Here is a 15409-nt window from a genome sequence, read left to right as displayed (position 1 = left end):
GATGTTAAATACATAGTTATTTTGAAGGATTGAAATAAACTAAGTTATCTTTGCCCCACTGAAGAAATACCTAGAGATAAGCATTTAAGGAATTGGCAGTGGATATTCCAGAAGCTGTTTGTGCAGGGCAAGGTTTCTCAAAGTGGAAGGTGGAATGCAGTGTGCTATCATCAGCAAAATTATGGATACGATTTCCGTTTAATGGAAGGAGGTCATTAATATACAAGAGGAAGAGAGTGGGAGAAAGAAGTGAACCTTGAGGAACACCAGCATTAGTGGAGAAGTTAGAAAACAGAAAGCTAACTGTCATCACCCGCAATAAGCGGTTAGAGAGAAAACTAGATACCCAATTACAACAAACAGTTGGAAAGCCATAAGATGGAAGCTTATTTAGCGACCTTTATGCCAAACATGACGAAAAGCCTTTGAAATGTCAAGAGCAACTGCTTGAGTTTCACCAGAATTTTCCGAATTTGTCCATGGATGGATAACATAAGCCAGAATAGCACCAGTGGATCGACACTGATGGAATCCATACTGGCGATTATTGATGAGATGAAAGGTTTCTAGATAGTTTAAGAGTTGGCGGTTAATTGATTTTTCCGTTAATTTAGACAGAGTAGAAAAAGTGCAATGGGACGATAATTGAGTGGGAGAGATTTGTCACCCTTCTTAGGAACTAGTTGGATATGAGCAAATTTTCAAGACGGAAAAACTTTTGGAATAAGAAAGTGAAAAAATGTGACACAAAGAGGAGTAAGTTCAGGAGCACAGGCTTTGAGACCAAGTGAAGAAATACCATCAGGACCTGGAGCTTTCTTAGCATCAAGATTCATAAAAATCCTTCTGATATCCTTTTGACGGAAGACCACAAGAGGCATTGAATGGAGTGTACTGTGAACGGTAGAAGGCAGATTACCAATACACGAGTAGGAAGAAAAATAGGATGCTAGCAAGTCAGTGTTATCTTTGTCTGAAGTGTCAATAGAACCATCTGGATTTGAAAACGTGGGAACAGGGATGGGCAAAAGTTGTGACCAATAGCTTTGGCAAAAGATGAGAAAGGTCAGCTACCATTTGGACAAGAAGCAAGTTTTCTACTCTTAGCCTGTCCGAAATCTAGTTTTGAATGATTAATAACTGCTTTGTGCAAATTACAGTGTTTGGAGCCGACCGGGCTAGCCGAGTGGGTAAAGTACCTGCCCGGCAACCCAAAGGTCGCGGGTTCGATTCCCGCCTCGGGCTTGGATCAAAGTACTGCAAAAACCTTGGGAGGTGCAATATGGCCACAGAAGCCGATGCGCCAACAACTACCAAATCAAAAAAAAAAAAAAAAAAAAATCAGTGTTTGGAGACTAGGCACCAGCGAGGTGATCTGATAGAGGTGTATAAAGCCTTGAATGGTTTAAGCATGCTCAATGCTGATGGGATTCTTCCTCTAGCTCAGAAAAATCACCTGAGAGGGCATAAATTCAAATTGAGGAAAGACAGATGTAGGATAGACGTGCGGAAATTTGCCTTTAGCCAGCGGGTGGTTGGTTGGTGGAACAGACTTCCATCCCTTGTGGTGGAGGTTGATAGCCTAAATAAGTTTAAGGCTCAGCTGGACAGGTATTTTGAACGAACAGAGGGGTGAGTGGAAGTGGGTTTTTTTTTTTTTCTTTTTTTTGGCTGATGCTGCATAAGCTTGCTTTCTTGCATCAAATGCCTCTACTAATGCTAATGCTTTGTAATTGTTATTAATATACAAGAGGTGTAGGCAGAAAATGAACCTGGAAATTTGGAAAGAATAATTTAAGAGAAAAAAAAACAAAACATTCTTCTCTTGAACAGCTCAGCACATTTATTGGAAAACCAAGGTTTAGATAAAGGACGAGATTTTAAGGTAGAGTGTGAAATAAAGGATTCCATCCTGTAGGGATTATTCTTCAAGTTATTCTTGTAGAGAATAATTTCACTGACACAATCTGAGCACATTGACATCGGAAGACTTGAAACAGTAATCTGACCAAGGAAAAGAAGAAAAGTAATCTCGCAGACTGTCCCATTTTGCATTCTTGTAATGCCCATCAAAACGAGGTTGAGAATGTCCACGAGAGAAATGCTCCACTGGAGAAGAGACACTCGCCCAGTCGTGATCTGAGGTGACTAGAGGACCACGCACCTCGACCCTGTACTTGAAGGATTATTTGTGAGAAAAAAGAACAAGTGTTGACTGCGTGGTTAGGATTGCCTGGTATTCTGGTAGGTCATTAGTAATTGCAAAATGCCACACGGACCAGCTGGGTCCATGTGGCTAGAAAATGAAAGCCAGCTGGCGTTGTGCACATTAAAATCACCAAGGAAAATTGCCTCCCTCACTGTTAGGAAAGTTGTATCGAAGAAAGTTGGAGTTTCTCAGAGAGGATATCAAAGAGTTCCAAGTGATTAGTGGAGTTGGGAGAACGATAGAAGAAACAGATGAATTTGACAGAATGTGGTAGAGATAGATTTTAAGCCAGAGAAAACCGAAAAGAGGAGATTCCAAATTACTAATTCTCTGACAGGGAACATCAAAATGGACATATGCACTTTTGAAGCGAAAGGAATCATACAGAAAATAATTCGGAAAACTGAGATGAGTAGTGGTTGAATCAACTGATAACTGGGTTTCTGTAGGAAAAAGTAGATGGGATTTGGCAGACTAAGTGGAAATGAACATTATTGAGATTAGAACTGAGACCATGTATATTTGTGAAATGAATGAAGAAGTGTTCATGTTGGCAATAATTCATTTTCATCCATATATAATGTGTGTGAATATGATTTCTTCTACTTATATCACGGCGGCACTTTTTTTTTACCTTGTGTTAGAAAGAGTAAAGAATGCATGTAATAGAACTGAAAAAAATATGTTCAAATAGATTGACATGTATAAGTATTCCTCATTAGAATAATTTAAGATTATTCACCTGCATTTTAAGCATAAATATTGTGTAGGACTCTCTCTCTCACCCTAGTTGCAGTTATGTTCAAATTCTGTCATTTTACTGTCATACAGGGGAAGAATGATTCCTTCTGAATTAGAAAGATTGGTTAGAGAAGCTCGTGCCAAAGGTCACCACCCATTTTTTGTTTGCTGTACTAGTGGTACTACAGTTCTTGGAGCCTTTGATCCCATCATTCCACTTGCTGACATCTGCGATAAATATGGCATGTGGTTACACGTAGACGTAAGTATTTTGGATTATTTTTGTCGCTGTTTTTTTTTTTATTATTAATTTCGTTTGGATTGTACAGCATGTTTACTATATATATATATATATATAAAAAATTTTGCAGATTCTCACTTTAACATTCTGTTAGCATTTTGTTTAATAACACACACTTCTTAGATATTAAATAAGTCGCCACGCCTGAAGACGGAAAGGGAAGTAACAATAAAAGACGATACAACAAAATAAGTCACAAAGTTAGATGTCGAGATTAATCTAACTAAATTTAGATACTTCAGATTAGTGTAAAATAGTAACAATTTCCATAATTTAGCTTCAGAACAATCGAATACAATCAAAATATCTGAAGTATTAAATATATACGTTCGAATTGCATGGTTATGTCTAGTTAAAAAGAAGCATTAGGCATTATGATCTGATTAATTATCTGTTATTAAGTTCAAAATATCCTACCAAAAGTCAATGCACACTAGCATTTAAGAACAAGACAATTATTCAACAGAATTAATAGCGACGACTCGACTTCAACGCATTATACTTATGGTAGATTTTCTATATCCTTTACACTAGTAATTTCTGGAAAAATCTGCTCGTATTGTGCTCAACTCGTCCCTCAGTACATTTGTCAGTTCCATTAAACTGAGAGGGCCGACAGGGCCAGAACAGGCCTCTGGCCTGTTCTGGCCTTGACTGGTTTTTGCGTTTCAGTTCATTTCAAAGTAGTTCTTTTCATCTTCCTCGTTTATTCATTCAACTGCCGTTTTCTGGAACAACCTTCCTTTGCACGTATTTCCTGAAAATTACAGTCTACAGAAGTTCAAGTCTAATGTCAACAAATATCTTTCGTCTTCTCAACCTCCAACCCAAGCACGGCACTAAGTACTATAGGTTCTAATATCTCTCGTGTTTGGGGGTTTCATAAAAAAAAAAAAAAAAAAAAAAAAAAAAAAAAAATGCAAAGTGTAAGGACCGTTTCCATAAATTTACACAACGTAAGTCACAAGAATTGTCCACGACAGTGTACGACTCAACATTCACAGTTTCAACGAACTTCACTGAATGGCCCAAGTCTATATCACGAGATACCTCTTCCTATTCCCAGTGGCTCAACAGTACTTCATAGTTGAACGACAGACTGACTCGTGTCCACACGAGCTAGTCGCTCGCCAGGACCGATTTCCACCGATCAACGACAGTCCAGGTTCAATATGCTTGCACGATGCCAATCGATAATGTGCATTTGATTTTTAATAAACATTATTATAGACTGGATTTGCAGTTGTTTCCAAAATTCATGGTGAGCCGCTTTCCCCCCCCCCCCGTTTTGTGGGGACTCTAATGGATTCGTCTGCAGCAACTCCACTCAGATTCTTAGGTGTGAAGGAGAAATGAAGTAACCAACATTTCCAGTCAGAATTTTGTCCATTTAGTCATTTCTTGGGATCCGCGTCACCTACAGAATTCCATTTCTACAGTAAACTGTCGACTTAACAGTACTTGATTCCTAAGAAACAGCTATTATAGGCATTTCCCGGACCTAATATTCACCATTCTCTTCTGAAACTCTGTTAGTGCTTTTCGTGTGCTGATCCTGCGGGATGCAGGCTTGAACAGAATTCCTCAGTAACTGCTGTTCGCCTTTGTAGGCGAAAATATTAACATATTTCGGAGTAACAATTTTCTGCAATGAGTGCAAAGTAATAATTTATTTATCCCTATTTTATGTTACACTTTTCTGGGGGATAACAGCAAAAAGGGAGGGAGAACACATAAGCCAATGGCTTTTTAGTGGGTGTTCCCTTAAAAAGCGATGAATATACAAATATAAAATTTGAAATTTCCAAAAATGTGCTCGGGAGACTTTTTCAGTGTGTAATCTTTCTCCAAATAAATTTGATCTTCTGCATGTGGGCGAGGCTGGAACCCCCCCCCCCCCTTGCAATTTATTTATATACAATTGAAAAATATACATTTCTGAAATTGTACAGATAATATTCAACAGAAAAGACATGAATAAATTGAATTTTTTTGGAAATTTCTTTACAGAAGACTTCGTAAACCATCACTACTGATGATAGCATTGTGAACATTTTTACAATTAAATGATGAGAGAAAAGAAAAATGATGAGATACATGCACAGAAATTTACAAACTATTTTCCAACTGCTTCCTTAAACATTTGTACATTATTTCCATATGATTTCCTCTGTGGTTTTAAAATCCAGGCGTTGAGTGGGAGGTAATTTGAATCATACATCCCTGGTTATGTGTTCAATTAGTAATTTCTTGAATCGGTTTAGTGAAGTGACATTTTTGATTTTTGCAGGAAGTTTGTTCCAGGTTTTTATCCTCTGTATTTTATATTTTTCTGACCTATGGCTTTTCTGAAAAGCGGAACTTTCAGGTCGGCTTCATTTCTTAGATTGTACGATATTTCTTCTTCTTCTATGGTTATGAAAAAGGATCGAAGAGAGGGGGGAAACTCTGGTGTCTTCAAAGCATTGCAAACAAAGACCGCCTCGGCTTTCTGTAGCAGTTGATAGATGCTGAGGAGTCTCACTTCCTTGTATCTCGAACTAACAGATACGTTCCAGGGAAGGCCCAAAATTGAGCTGAAAACGAAATCAGTAGAAGCCTCGCATTGCCTGACAGAAAAACTAAGGTAGGTGGCTATCGATGGAGCAGCTAAGTCTGAATCTCTTCGCCCACTTAGTGCATCAATTCCAGTATGAAAGGGGACTTTCTTAAAAAGCAAAAAGGTATACCGGAGATGGAAGCGGACTTCTAGACTGAAAGACCACATAATGTACGAGAAACAGAGGACTAATTTCCTAGAAGCAAAAGAAAATCAGTAAAACACATGATCTACGGCACAGAAAGAGAATTCACATGGAGCAGCATTACATCTTCCAAATGAATGAATAAAATTTGAAATTTCCAAAAAATGGATAAATTTGATCTTCTGCATGTGGGCGAGGGTGGAAACCCCCCCCCCTGCAAACTATAGGGATTACTCGTGACACCCTGAAGAAAATCATTAGTACCATATCAAATAAGACCACGATGGATCAGATAGTTTTCCATTATTTTTGATAAAGTTATGCACCATCTTTATTTTCACCCTGTCTTGCATCTCTTTAATTTCATCTAGTAAAGTGAACGTATTTCAAACGTCAATGAAAGATCAATCTAAAGTTACACGACTTATGATCCTATCTCCATCAATTTGGACTACTGATTAACCCTGCAAACATCCCAAATTTTCTTTTCTCTGAAGCACCAACCCACTGAAGTCCAAGCTTCTGGACGGTATTCTCCTTCCAGTGGTCAATATGCATCAGACTTGAGAGTCGACTTTGATTACAAACTAACCTTCCCTTCACCCTCCACATTGACAAGCTCATAAAGAAATTCTGCCAAATGCGCTGGACTACCAAACAACTGCTTCACGCTAAGGACCTGGATGTGACTCGTCGATACGTTTACACCTTTGTATACTCCGTCGTGTTATAAGCTTCAGAAATCTGGATATCTGCAGCCCCACCAACATTAAGCGCGTGTACTCCTCCGAATACTGGCTTCTTCGTTGGATTACACAAATATCGTCGTCCACCCCAGCAAAGCACAACTGCGATGGCAACCGCACTAAACTTTGCCCGCCTGCCAAACCTGGTGATGGAAAGACGCCTCGTTCTAACTGCTAAAATTTCTACCGGAATAATCTCGGAGTCAAATATCTGGGAACTGTCCGGTTGGAAAATCTCTCAACACGGACTGAGGTCAGCTCCCAGCCTTATAGACTAGCGCTTAGTGACCGTTTTCTCCCCTTGGCCATCACAGTCCAAGCAATCTACGGCGACCTCTACAAATTTGCTAAGGATCGGAAGTATCGGAGAGAGATCCTTGATAGCCTAACGTCAACCAGGCAAACTACTCAGTAATGCGGGCAGTATAATAAAGTAAAAAAGTGTAATGCCTGTATAATAGTGTAACTAATGTCAAAAGTATAATATCTTTATGAATATTTTTAAAATAAATTCTCAAACTTATACTGTTGTTGGCTCTGGGGGATGAACCCGAATCTCGATGTGGGCCCGTTCCCCATGGCCTTTGTCCACCAGCCAATGTAAAGCCCCTAGCATTGCTACTGTGAACGATACATTGTATATATACTTATGTATATAATAAAGATATATATATATATATAAAGAATCCAAATATTCCAGAGTTAAATTGTAAAATATATATAAAAAAATATTAAGCGTTACAAATATATAAAATTATTAAGTGTTACATATGGAACTAACCGATTAATGCCATCAAACGATAGAACATTACATCGGTCGTTAGGTATGTCCAAATTATATAAGTTATAGTGTAATGTAAGTACCTCCATCGTTTGAAAATCGATGTAACCACTGGCCAACCGTACCTCCAGTATACATGAAAATTTACATGAAAAATATAAAATATTAGGTTAAATAACAAAATAAGCCTTACATGGGAACCCATTTTGCAAGAGACTTTGTCGAGGGCTAACAGAAACCGATGGCTCAGTCTAACATGGAATTTTATTTTGTAGGGGTTTAGCCCTCGACAAAGTCTCTTGCAAAATGGGTTCCCATGTAAGGCTTATTTTGTTATTTAACCTAATATTTTATATTTTTCATGTAATTTTTCATGTATACTGGAGGTACGGTTGGCCAGTGGTTACATCGATTTTCAAACGATGGAGGTACTTACATTACACTATAACTTATATAATTTGGATATATATATATATATATATATATACACACACACACACACACACAGGGTGATTCACTACCAGTGCGACAAACTTGCAGGAAGTGTAGGGGCACAAAGACGAATCGGAATCACATAGCATTGCAGGGTCCGAAATGCCTTCGTCATGCGGTAGAGGACGTTGGACGGGAGGTTGCGTGAGCAGCGATACCACTGGAAGTCAGCATTTGCAAACCGGTTCCCGAGGCACTAGGATGGACGAGTGTTCAAACGTTTAACTGTCCGACATGCACCTCGCGTATGGAGCTGCGGACTGTAACGGGCGCGCCGCTCTGCGCTTGTACCAGGAACGTTTCCCACACAGGCGTGCTCCTCATCATACGATTTTCGCACGTGTGCACAGAAGGTTACGTGAGACTGATTGTTTCACGAGAGGTACCATGAATCGAGAGCGAACGACGAGGACGCCAGACAATGAAGAGAATGTCCTACGTCTTTCAGAAGGCAATCCGAGTACGAGTACTCGAGCGATAGGCCAACGATTGGGTATTTCCCAATCTACTGTATGGAGGATACTGTCAACAAACCAAATGAGTTCGTACCATCTGGAACTTGTCCAATCATTGGAGCCTGCAGATTATCCACTCCGGAGTACTTTTGCTACTTTGTTTCTTCAACAGAGTACGGCAAATAGCGCATTTGCTGCGTCCGTATTGTTCACGGATGAGGCAAGTTTCACAAGAGAGGGAACCTTCAATCAACATAACGCCCATTTCTGGGCTTTAGAGAATCCCCATGGTACGCGAACACGTGCAACTCAACGCCGTTTCTCTGTCAATGTTTGGGCCGGCATTGTTGGAGACCACCTCATTGGACCGTACCTTCTGCCCCCTCGTCTGGACGGTAGGGCATACTTGATCTTTCTACAGCAAGTCCTGTCCGAACTTATTGAAGAAGCACATGTTTCTCAGTCATTGCGCCGCTCAATGTGGTTCCAGCATGATGGGGCTCCCCCATCATTACACCAATGACGTCGTCACCAACACCTAAACGTTACATTTGGACAGCATTAGATAGGTCGTGGTGGTCCGGTTCATTGGCCTGCTAGATCGCCGGACCTATCATGCCTGGACTTCTTCTGCTGGGGTCAAATGAAGACATTGGTGTACGAGACCCCCGTTGATTCAGTTGAATACCTCGTCGGTCGTATCTCTGTAGCTGCCGGGGAGATTGGAGACACGCCAGGAATCTTCCAGAACGTTAGGGTTTCCATGAGGCGGCGCTGGGAAGCCTGTGTGACTGCTTCTGGTCGAACTTTCGAACACCTTCTGTAGCATGGCTTTTTGCCAATGTAAAACTTGTCATTAAAATGATTTCTGTTACACTAACGAGTTGCTGTTTCTGTTCTTTTTCTTTGCTTCTTTGTTCACGCGACCTCCCGCATGACGAAGGCATTTCAGACCCTGCAATGCTATGTGATTCCGATTCGTCTTTGTGCCCCCTACACCTCCAGCAAGTTTGTCGCACTGGTAGTAAATCACCCTGTATATATCTTGAAAGACGCAAACCAACCAAGGATGTGGAACTGCTATATGTGATCAGTGCCCAAATTAAAGAATACAAGGACTTCAAACCCATATGTTGCACTCTCCTAAAAATATTTCAACTGGCAATGCAATCGGATATTGTTCAGCACTGTTGTCAGCATGGGACCCTCTCCCACTTGCACACAGTAGTCAGGGACAGATCCATCACCATGTGCTTGATACCTTGCTGCGAATTCAACATGCGCTCAACAGTAAAACACAGCAGGATATCCCCTTTCTGGATATAAACGCTGCTTATTATATACTGCTCCACAAAATTAACAGAACAAAATGTTTTTCGTGAATATTTTATTGTGAACAGTGTCGTCTTCTGCGACACTGTTCTATGTCTTCTATCTGTATAATAATCTTTATGAATATATTGTAAATAATTCATGAAACTTATACTGTTGTTGGCTCTGGGGGATGAACTCGAATCCCGATGTGGACCCTTTTCCCCAAGGCCTTTGTCCAGCAGGCAATGTAAAGCCCTCATGGGATACCTACCTAGTAACGGGTAGGCCCAACCTTTATCCCGGATAAGGGCGTTCACACAGCGAGGCATTGAGTTCACTAATTCACGAAAGCATTCCACAGGTATTTCCATCAATGCTTGCTGAATCGCTGTCCATAATTCCATCGCATTCCTTGGTGGAGGATCCAAAGCTCGAACGGACTTTTCCACAGCATCTCAAAGGTGCTCCAGTGGGTTCATGTCAGGCGAACGAGGAGGCCATTCTATGGTGGCAAAATATGTGGAATGCTCTTCGAACCATGTTCTAGTCACCACGGCTCTGTGGGGAAGCGCATTGTCCTGCTGGAAGAATCCATTGCCCTGTGAGTGCACGATGAACATGAAGGGATGCAGATTGTCTGCAAGGATGGACACATAACCTGGACCGTTCAGAGATGCGTCTAGACGTACCAGAGGTCCCAACGTGTGTCAGTTGAACACGTCCCACACCATTACTGAGCGTCAACCTGCCTGAGCGTCAACCTGCCTGCCAGTAATGGTTGCTTGTTGACATGACAGGGGCATATCTTTGTGCGGTTTCCTCCAGATACGCGCCCTCCCATTACCTCGATATAACTGGAAACGGGACTCAACGAACCAGGAGACCCGTATCCAAGATCCAGTGCCGACATTCCTTCTCCCAGTTGAGGCGTACAGTCCTGTGTCCGCAATGGGACTCTGGTGGGTCGGCGGCTCCCATAACCTATTGCGGCTAATGATTGCCTGGTGGTTTTGGTTGAGACGTTTCTGTCGCCTCCCTCGTTGAAGTCGGCGGTGATTTCTGCAACTGTCGCTCTCCAGTTAGCTGAAACAATGCGAGACAGACATCGATGGCCATGTTCATCCACCACTTTTCTCCATGCACAGCGTTGTCTACGATGATATGTTATTCCGGAAATGGCGTATTCCCGATACACTCTTGATACTGTCTTAGTTTATTTTAATTAATAACAAAACGGGTAATCATTAACAATGTATCTGGGACAGTTCAATTTCTGTACCACTTCCGCGATAGAGTGGCCCATGCGTCGGGCACCCACTATCTTCCCTCTTTCAAAGTCTGTTAACTCACAACGTTTATCCATATTGACATCGAAACAGAGAGGGAGAGATCTGAAATAAGTTTCGCACTATTTTATATTTTGTTTTCAGACTGGAAATATTCCTGGAATATTCGATATAACTGGAAACGGGACTCATCGAACCAGGAGACCCGTATCCAAGATTCAGTGCCGATATTCTTTCGCCCAGTTGAGGCGTACAGTCCTGTGTCGTGTGTTCGCAATGAGACTCTGGTGGGTCGGCGGCTCCCATAACCTATTGCGGCTAATGCTTGCCTGTTTCATTACTTTCTAAAACGTCCTCTTCAACAGATAGTAATTATAAGTATGATAATCCTCACTATAAAATTAATAATTTTATTATAATGATTTATTTGGACAAGTGTATATCCATCTCGTGATATTTATAGACTAAATAGCTCTTTTCCATTTCGTTTCTCTTAGGCTGCCTGGGGTGGTGGTTGTCTCTTGTCAAGGAAGCACAGAACAAAACTTGCAGGAATTGAGAGGTAACCAGAAACAGTTTAATGAATTTGTTGTGTTAAATTTGTTTTTAAATGCTTCCAAATACATTTAAACATGAGCCCATTACTAGAACGAGTGATGTTCTTGGTTATCCCATTCAAAAAACAATTAATGAATTAATTTAATTTGTGTAATCCAAAAATAGCGAAGTTCATCAGGCAAGTGTCTATTTAAAAAATACGGTAGAACCTCAAAAATCCGCAACTTAATTTTTTTAGGCTGGCCGGACTTAAAAAAGCCACCGCAGACGCCAAATTTATGTATTATGTTCTATTAATTAATTAACCCATTAATCTGTTTTTCATTTAAGAGCACAATTCCACTGATTTAGTTTTTAAGGCGATTCGGTTGCTAAAATCATATCTCACTATTTATGCCTCGTATTAAGAAATATTGTACAATCGCAACCTGCGACCTTTATTTCTTAAGCAAGTATGTTATCCACTGGACCAATCCGGTTTGACACTTTGGTGCTGGCAAAAATTACTTCAGAATATTAACGGTTGGCTATTTATACAACCTTAAAAAATCCAGAAAGTGATATGATCCAGAATTATGAGGTTCTACAGTAACTGAACGAAAATTATGGATAAGGAAACAATAAATAGTTTCATGTAAGACGAGAAGGGTAGAAGTATAACAGTGATGAATGAATTTTAGAAAATTATTAATTTTCAATTTCGGTTTTATTATTTTAATAACAATTAATTCATGCAATAAATTTGATTGATATTTTCCTGGGTAGTAGTAGTGGCGGCATGTGATGCAAGTGTATGAGCTTATGCAGCTTCGGCCAAAAAAAAAATTACAAAACAATCCCCTCTAAATGTTTGTCCAGTTCCTCCTTAAATTTATTTAACCTATCAACGTCCACAACGACAGATGGAAGTTTGTTCCAGCAATTAACCAACCGCTGGCTAAAGGAAAATTCCTGCACATCTATTCTACATCTGTCCTTCCTCAGTTTCAATTTATGCCCCCTTAGGTTCGTAATCTGAACAAGTGGAAGAATCCTATCAGAATTCAGCGTGCTCAACCATTCAAGGCCTTATACACCTCAATCAGATCACCTCGCAGGTGCCTAGTCTCCAGCTGCTGCAATTTGCAGAACTTAAGCCTCTCCTGGTAAGAGGATCCCTTCATTCCCCTCACCAATCTTGTTGCCCTTCTCTGTACACGCTCAAGAAAATCTACATCTTTCCTAAAATGAGGCCTCCAGACCTGCACGCAGTACTCAAGGCATGGCCTGACTTTGCCTTATACAGAGAAACAATCACCTCCTTTTCCCTGCTAGCAAAATTCCTGTATATCATTGACAACACCCCATGATCTGCCCTCGTAGCTTGTCTGCATTGCTCAGAAAACTTCATATCTGACTGCACAATTACTCCCAGGTCTTTCATTTTATACCACCTTAAGTGTAATATCACACAGTTGGTACGTTTCTCTGGGGTTACTTCTACCCATATGCAGTACTTTGCATTTGTCAAGGTTAAACTTCAGTTGCCACTTCTCAGTCCATCTGCCCAAATTTTCTAGATCCTGTTGCAGTAACACAATGCCATTACTGTCATTAACAACCCTGCCAACCTTTGTATCATCTGCAAACTTCGATACTAAGCCTGATATACCTTCATCAATATCATTAATAAATATACAAAGCAACAGTGGATCCAACACCGAACCCTGTGGGACTCCACTAACAACATTAGTCCACGAAGAGCAGCACCCATTGATTACCATTCTCTGTCTTCTCCCACTCAACCATCCTTTTATCCATTCTAGCAACTTACTCTTAATACCATTCTGCTCCAATTTGTACAGTAGTCTTTCATGCTCAACAGTGTCAAAAGCTTTCCTGAAATCCACGTATATAATATCGAAATTATTTTTGGATCCAGTTCCTTTGTAACCACATCATAATAACCAATCAAATTTGTCAGACAAGATTTTCCCTTAACAAACCCATGCTGTGTCTGAATTATTGCTGCAGTCTTGTCTAGATGATCCTGCAATGCATCTTTAACCAGTGACTCCATTATTTTACCCGGAACAGAAGTTAAACTAACTGGTCTGTAATTACTCGTGTCACCCTTCGATCCCCTTTGTGAATTGGGGACACATTGGCACATCTCCAGCCCATGGGGACCTCCCTTGAGTCAAAGAATGCTCTCATAATTCTGGCTAACGGTTTGCCTACCTCCTTTGCCGCCTTTTAATATAACTGGATAGATCCCATTCACCCCAGTTGCCTTTCTTATGTTTAACTTCAACAATTTCTCCTCCACTTTGTTCTCAGTTATTACAAAATCATTAAGCACCCTGTTACAATTTGATAACCTTGTGGCATTTTCAAACCTTAATAACTCCTGATGTGTGAATGTAGATGCAAAATACTCATTCAGTTTGTTTGCTATCTGAGCAGGATCATCAACAGTCGAACCATCGATATCAAGTGGACCAATCAGATTCATCCCCTTCCTTTTAGAGTTTATATAAGTAAAGAAATCCTTGCTGTTTTTCTTAGCATCCTTTGCCAAAGATTTCTCGTAATCTTCCATCGCCTGCCTAACCTCCTTTGTGACTTGATTACAGACTAGCTTTGTATCTGCCATAGGCTTCTGTGTCGCCTGATAATTTATATGCATCCCATGCATTTTTCTTCTGTCACGAGTCTCATTAGTTCATTTGATAACCATTTAGGCCTAAACCTTGAGCAATATTTTTTTAATAATAATAGGTATGAAACGTTTAGTAGCTTCCGCTATTAATTCCTTGGATGCTCTCCACTTAGAATTTGCTTTTGGTAACATCATCAGTTGGTCGATTAGGTTCTTTGTCATAAGCTTCTAAAAACGCGAGGATTCGTGACGTAAATACTACGTCCAGATCTTCCAGGGTATAGTATGATTAGCAATGTGCTGCGGAGGGCACATCTTTTGGGAGAATAACGGAAGTAACTTATGCCCCTGATAAGGATGGGAAAATTGTGTAGCAAAAACTGAAATAAGCGTATAAGGGTGTACAATATTAAGCGTGTTTAATTCTCTCTTAGGGCAAACTCTGTAACCTGGAACCCTCACAAGTTAATGGGATCTCTGCTGCAATGCTCTACCGTCCACTTCAAAGAAGATGTAAGTATAAAAATGTCATCCATTCTTCCTTTTTAGCAATTAAAGAAAGAATTTCCTGAATGCGTTCAATTGACTTTTTACAATGTTGGTCAGAGTCCGGCGAAATTTTATGAACGATCGTTTTTCACTTGTGGGGCACGATCCTGAGTAGAAACTATGTAGTACAGTAATTTAATTTAACCAACCACAATATATCTAAATTAAATCGCGAAGATGCACTTATTTGCAAGTAAATTAAACGATACATTCGCTTGCATACACTTTTCGGAGAAAATATTGTGTCTTGGACCTTTCGTTAAAACCTGAGGGATATCTTTATGAAATGAAGGAAGAGGTGGCAGTATAAATGCTAAAAATATTACTGACATTCTTTTACCATTCCCCAAATTGCAAAACAGTTAAAAATCAATCTTCTTAATTACCAGTAGTACTGCCCAGAAAAAAAAAAAAAAAGTAATTCTAATATTCTCTATCAAGAATTATTCAATTCTCACAGAGAACTAAAATTACATTAACCCTTTTTACCGAGCATAAATACACTCAGTATCAGAAAAGCTGTCAAATCTTAAGAGTTTGATCAGACTGTCTGAAAAGCTCTATGTTAGTACTTGAGTGGTAATACGTGTAT

General features: G+C 40.0%; 1 protein-coding gene across 1 annotated transcript in view; it reads left to right on the top strand.

Annotated features, from left to right (window-relative positions):
* The window catches only part of Gad1 (glutamate decarboxylase), a 217804-nt gene that overhangs the window by 156167 nt on the left and 46228 nt on the right, over positions 1 to 15409 (top strand). The window contains exons 7-9 of the mRNA XM_090376098.1: positions 3041 to 3212; positions 11567 to 11631; positions 14703 to 14781. Of these exons, the coding sequence (XP_090232224.1) occupies positions 3041 to 3212; positions 11567 to 11631; positions 14703 to 14781 (316 nt within the window). The remainder of the gene's footprint in view (positions 1 to 3040; positions 3213 to 11566; positions 11632 to 14702; positions 14782 to 15409) is intronic.

Source organism: Mastigoproctus giganteus, chromosome 6 (assembly GCF_048544385.1).
Source record: "Mastigoproctus giganteus isolate SK-2022 chromosome 6, ASM4854438v1, whole genome shotgun sequence".
NCBI lineage: Eukaryota > Metazoa > Arthropoda > Arachnida > Uropygi > Thelyphonidae > Mastigoproctus > Mastigoproctus giganteus.
The sequence above is the reverse complement of the archived record's forward strand: the minus strand, read 5'-3'. Positions and strand labels throughout refer to the sequence as shown.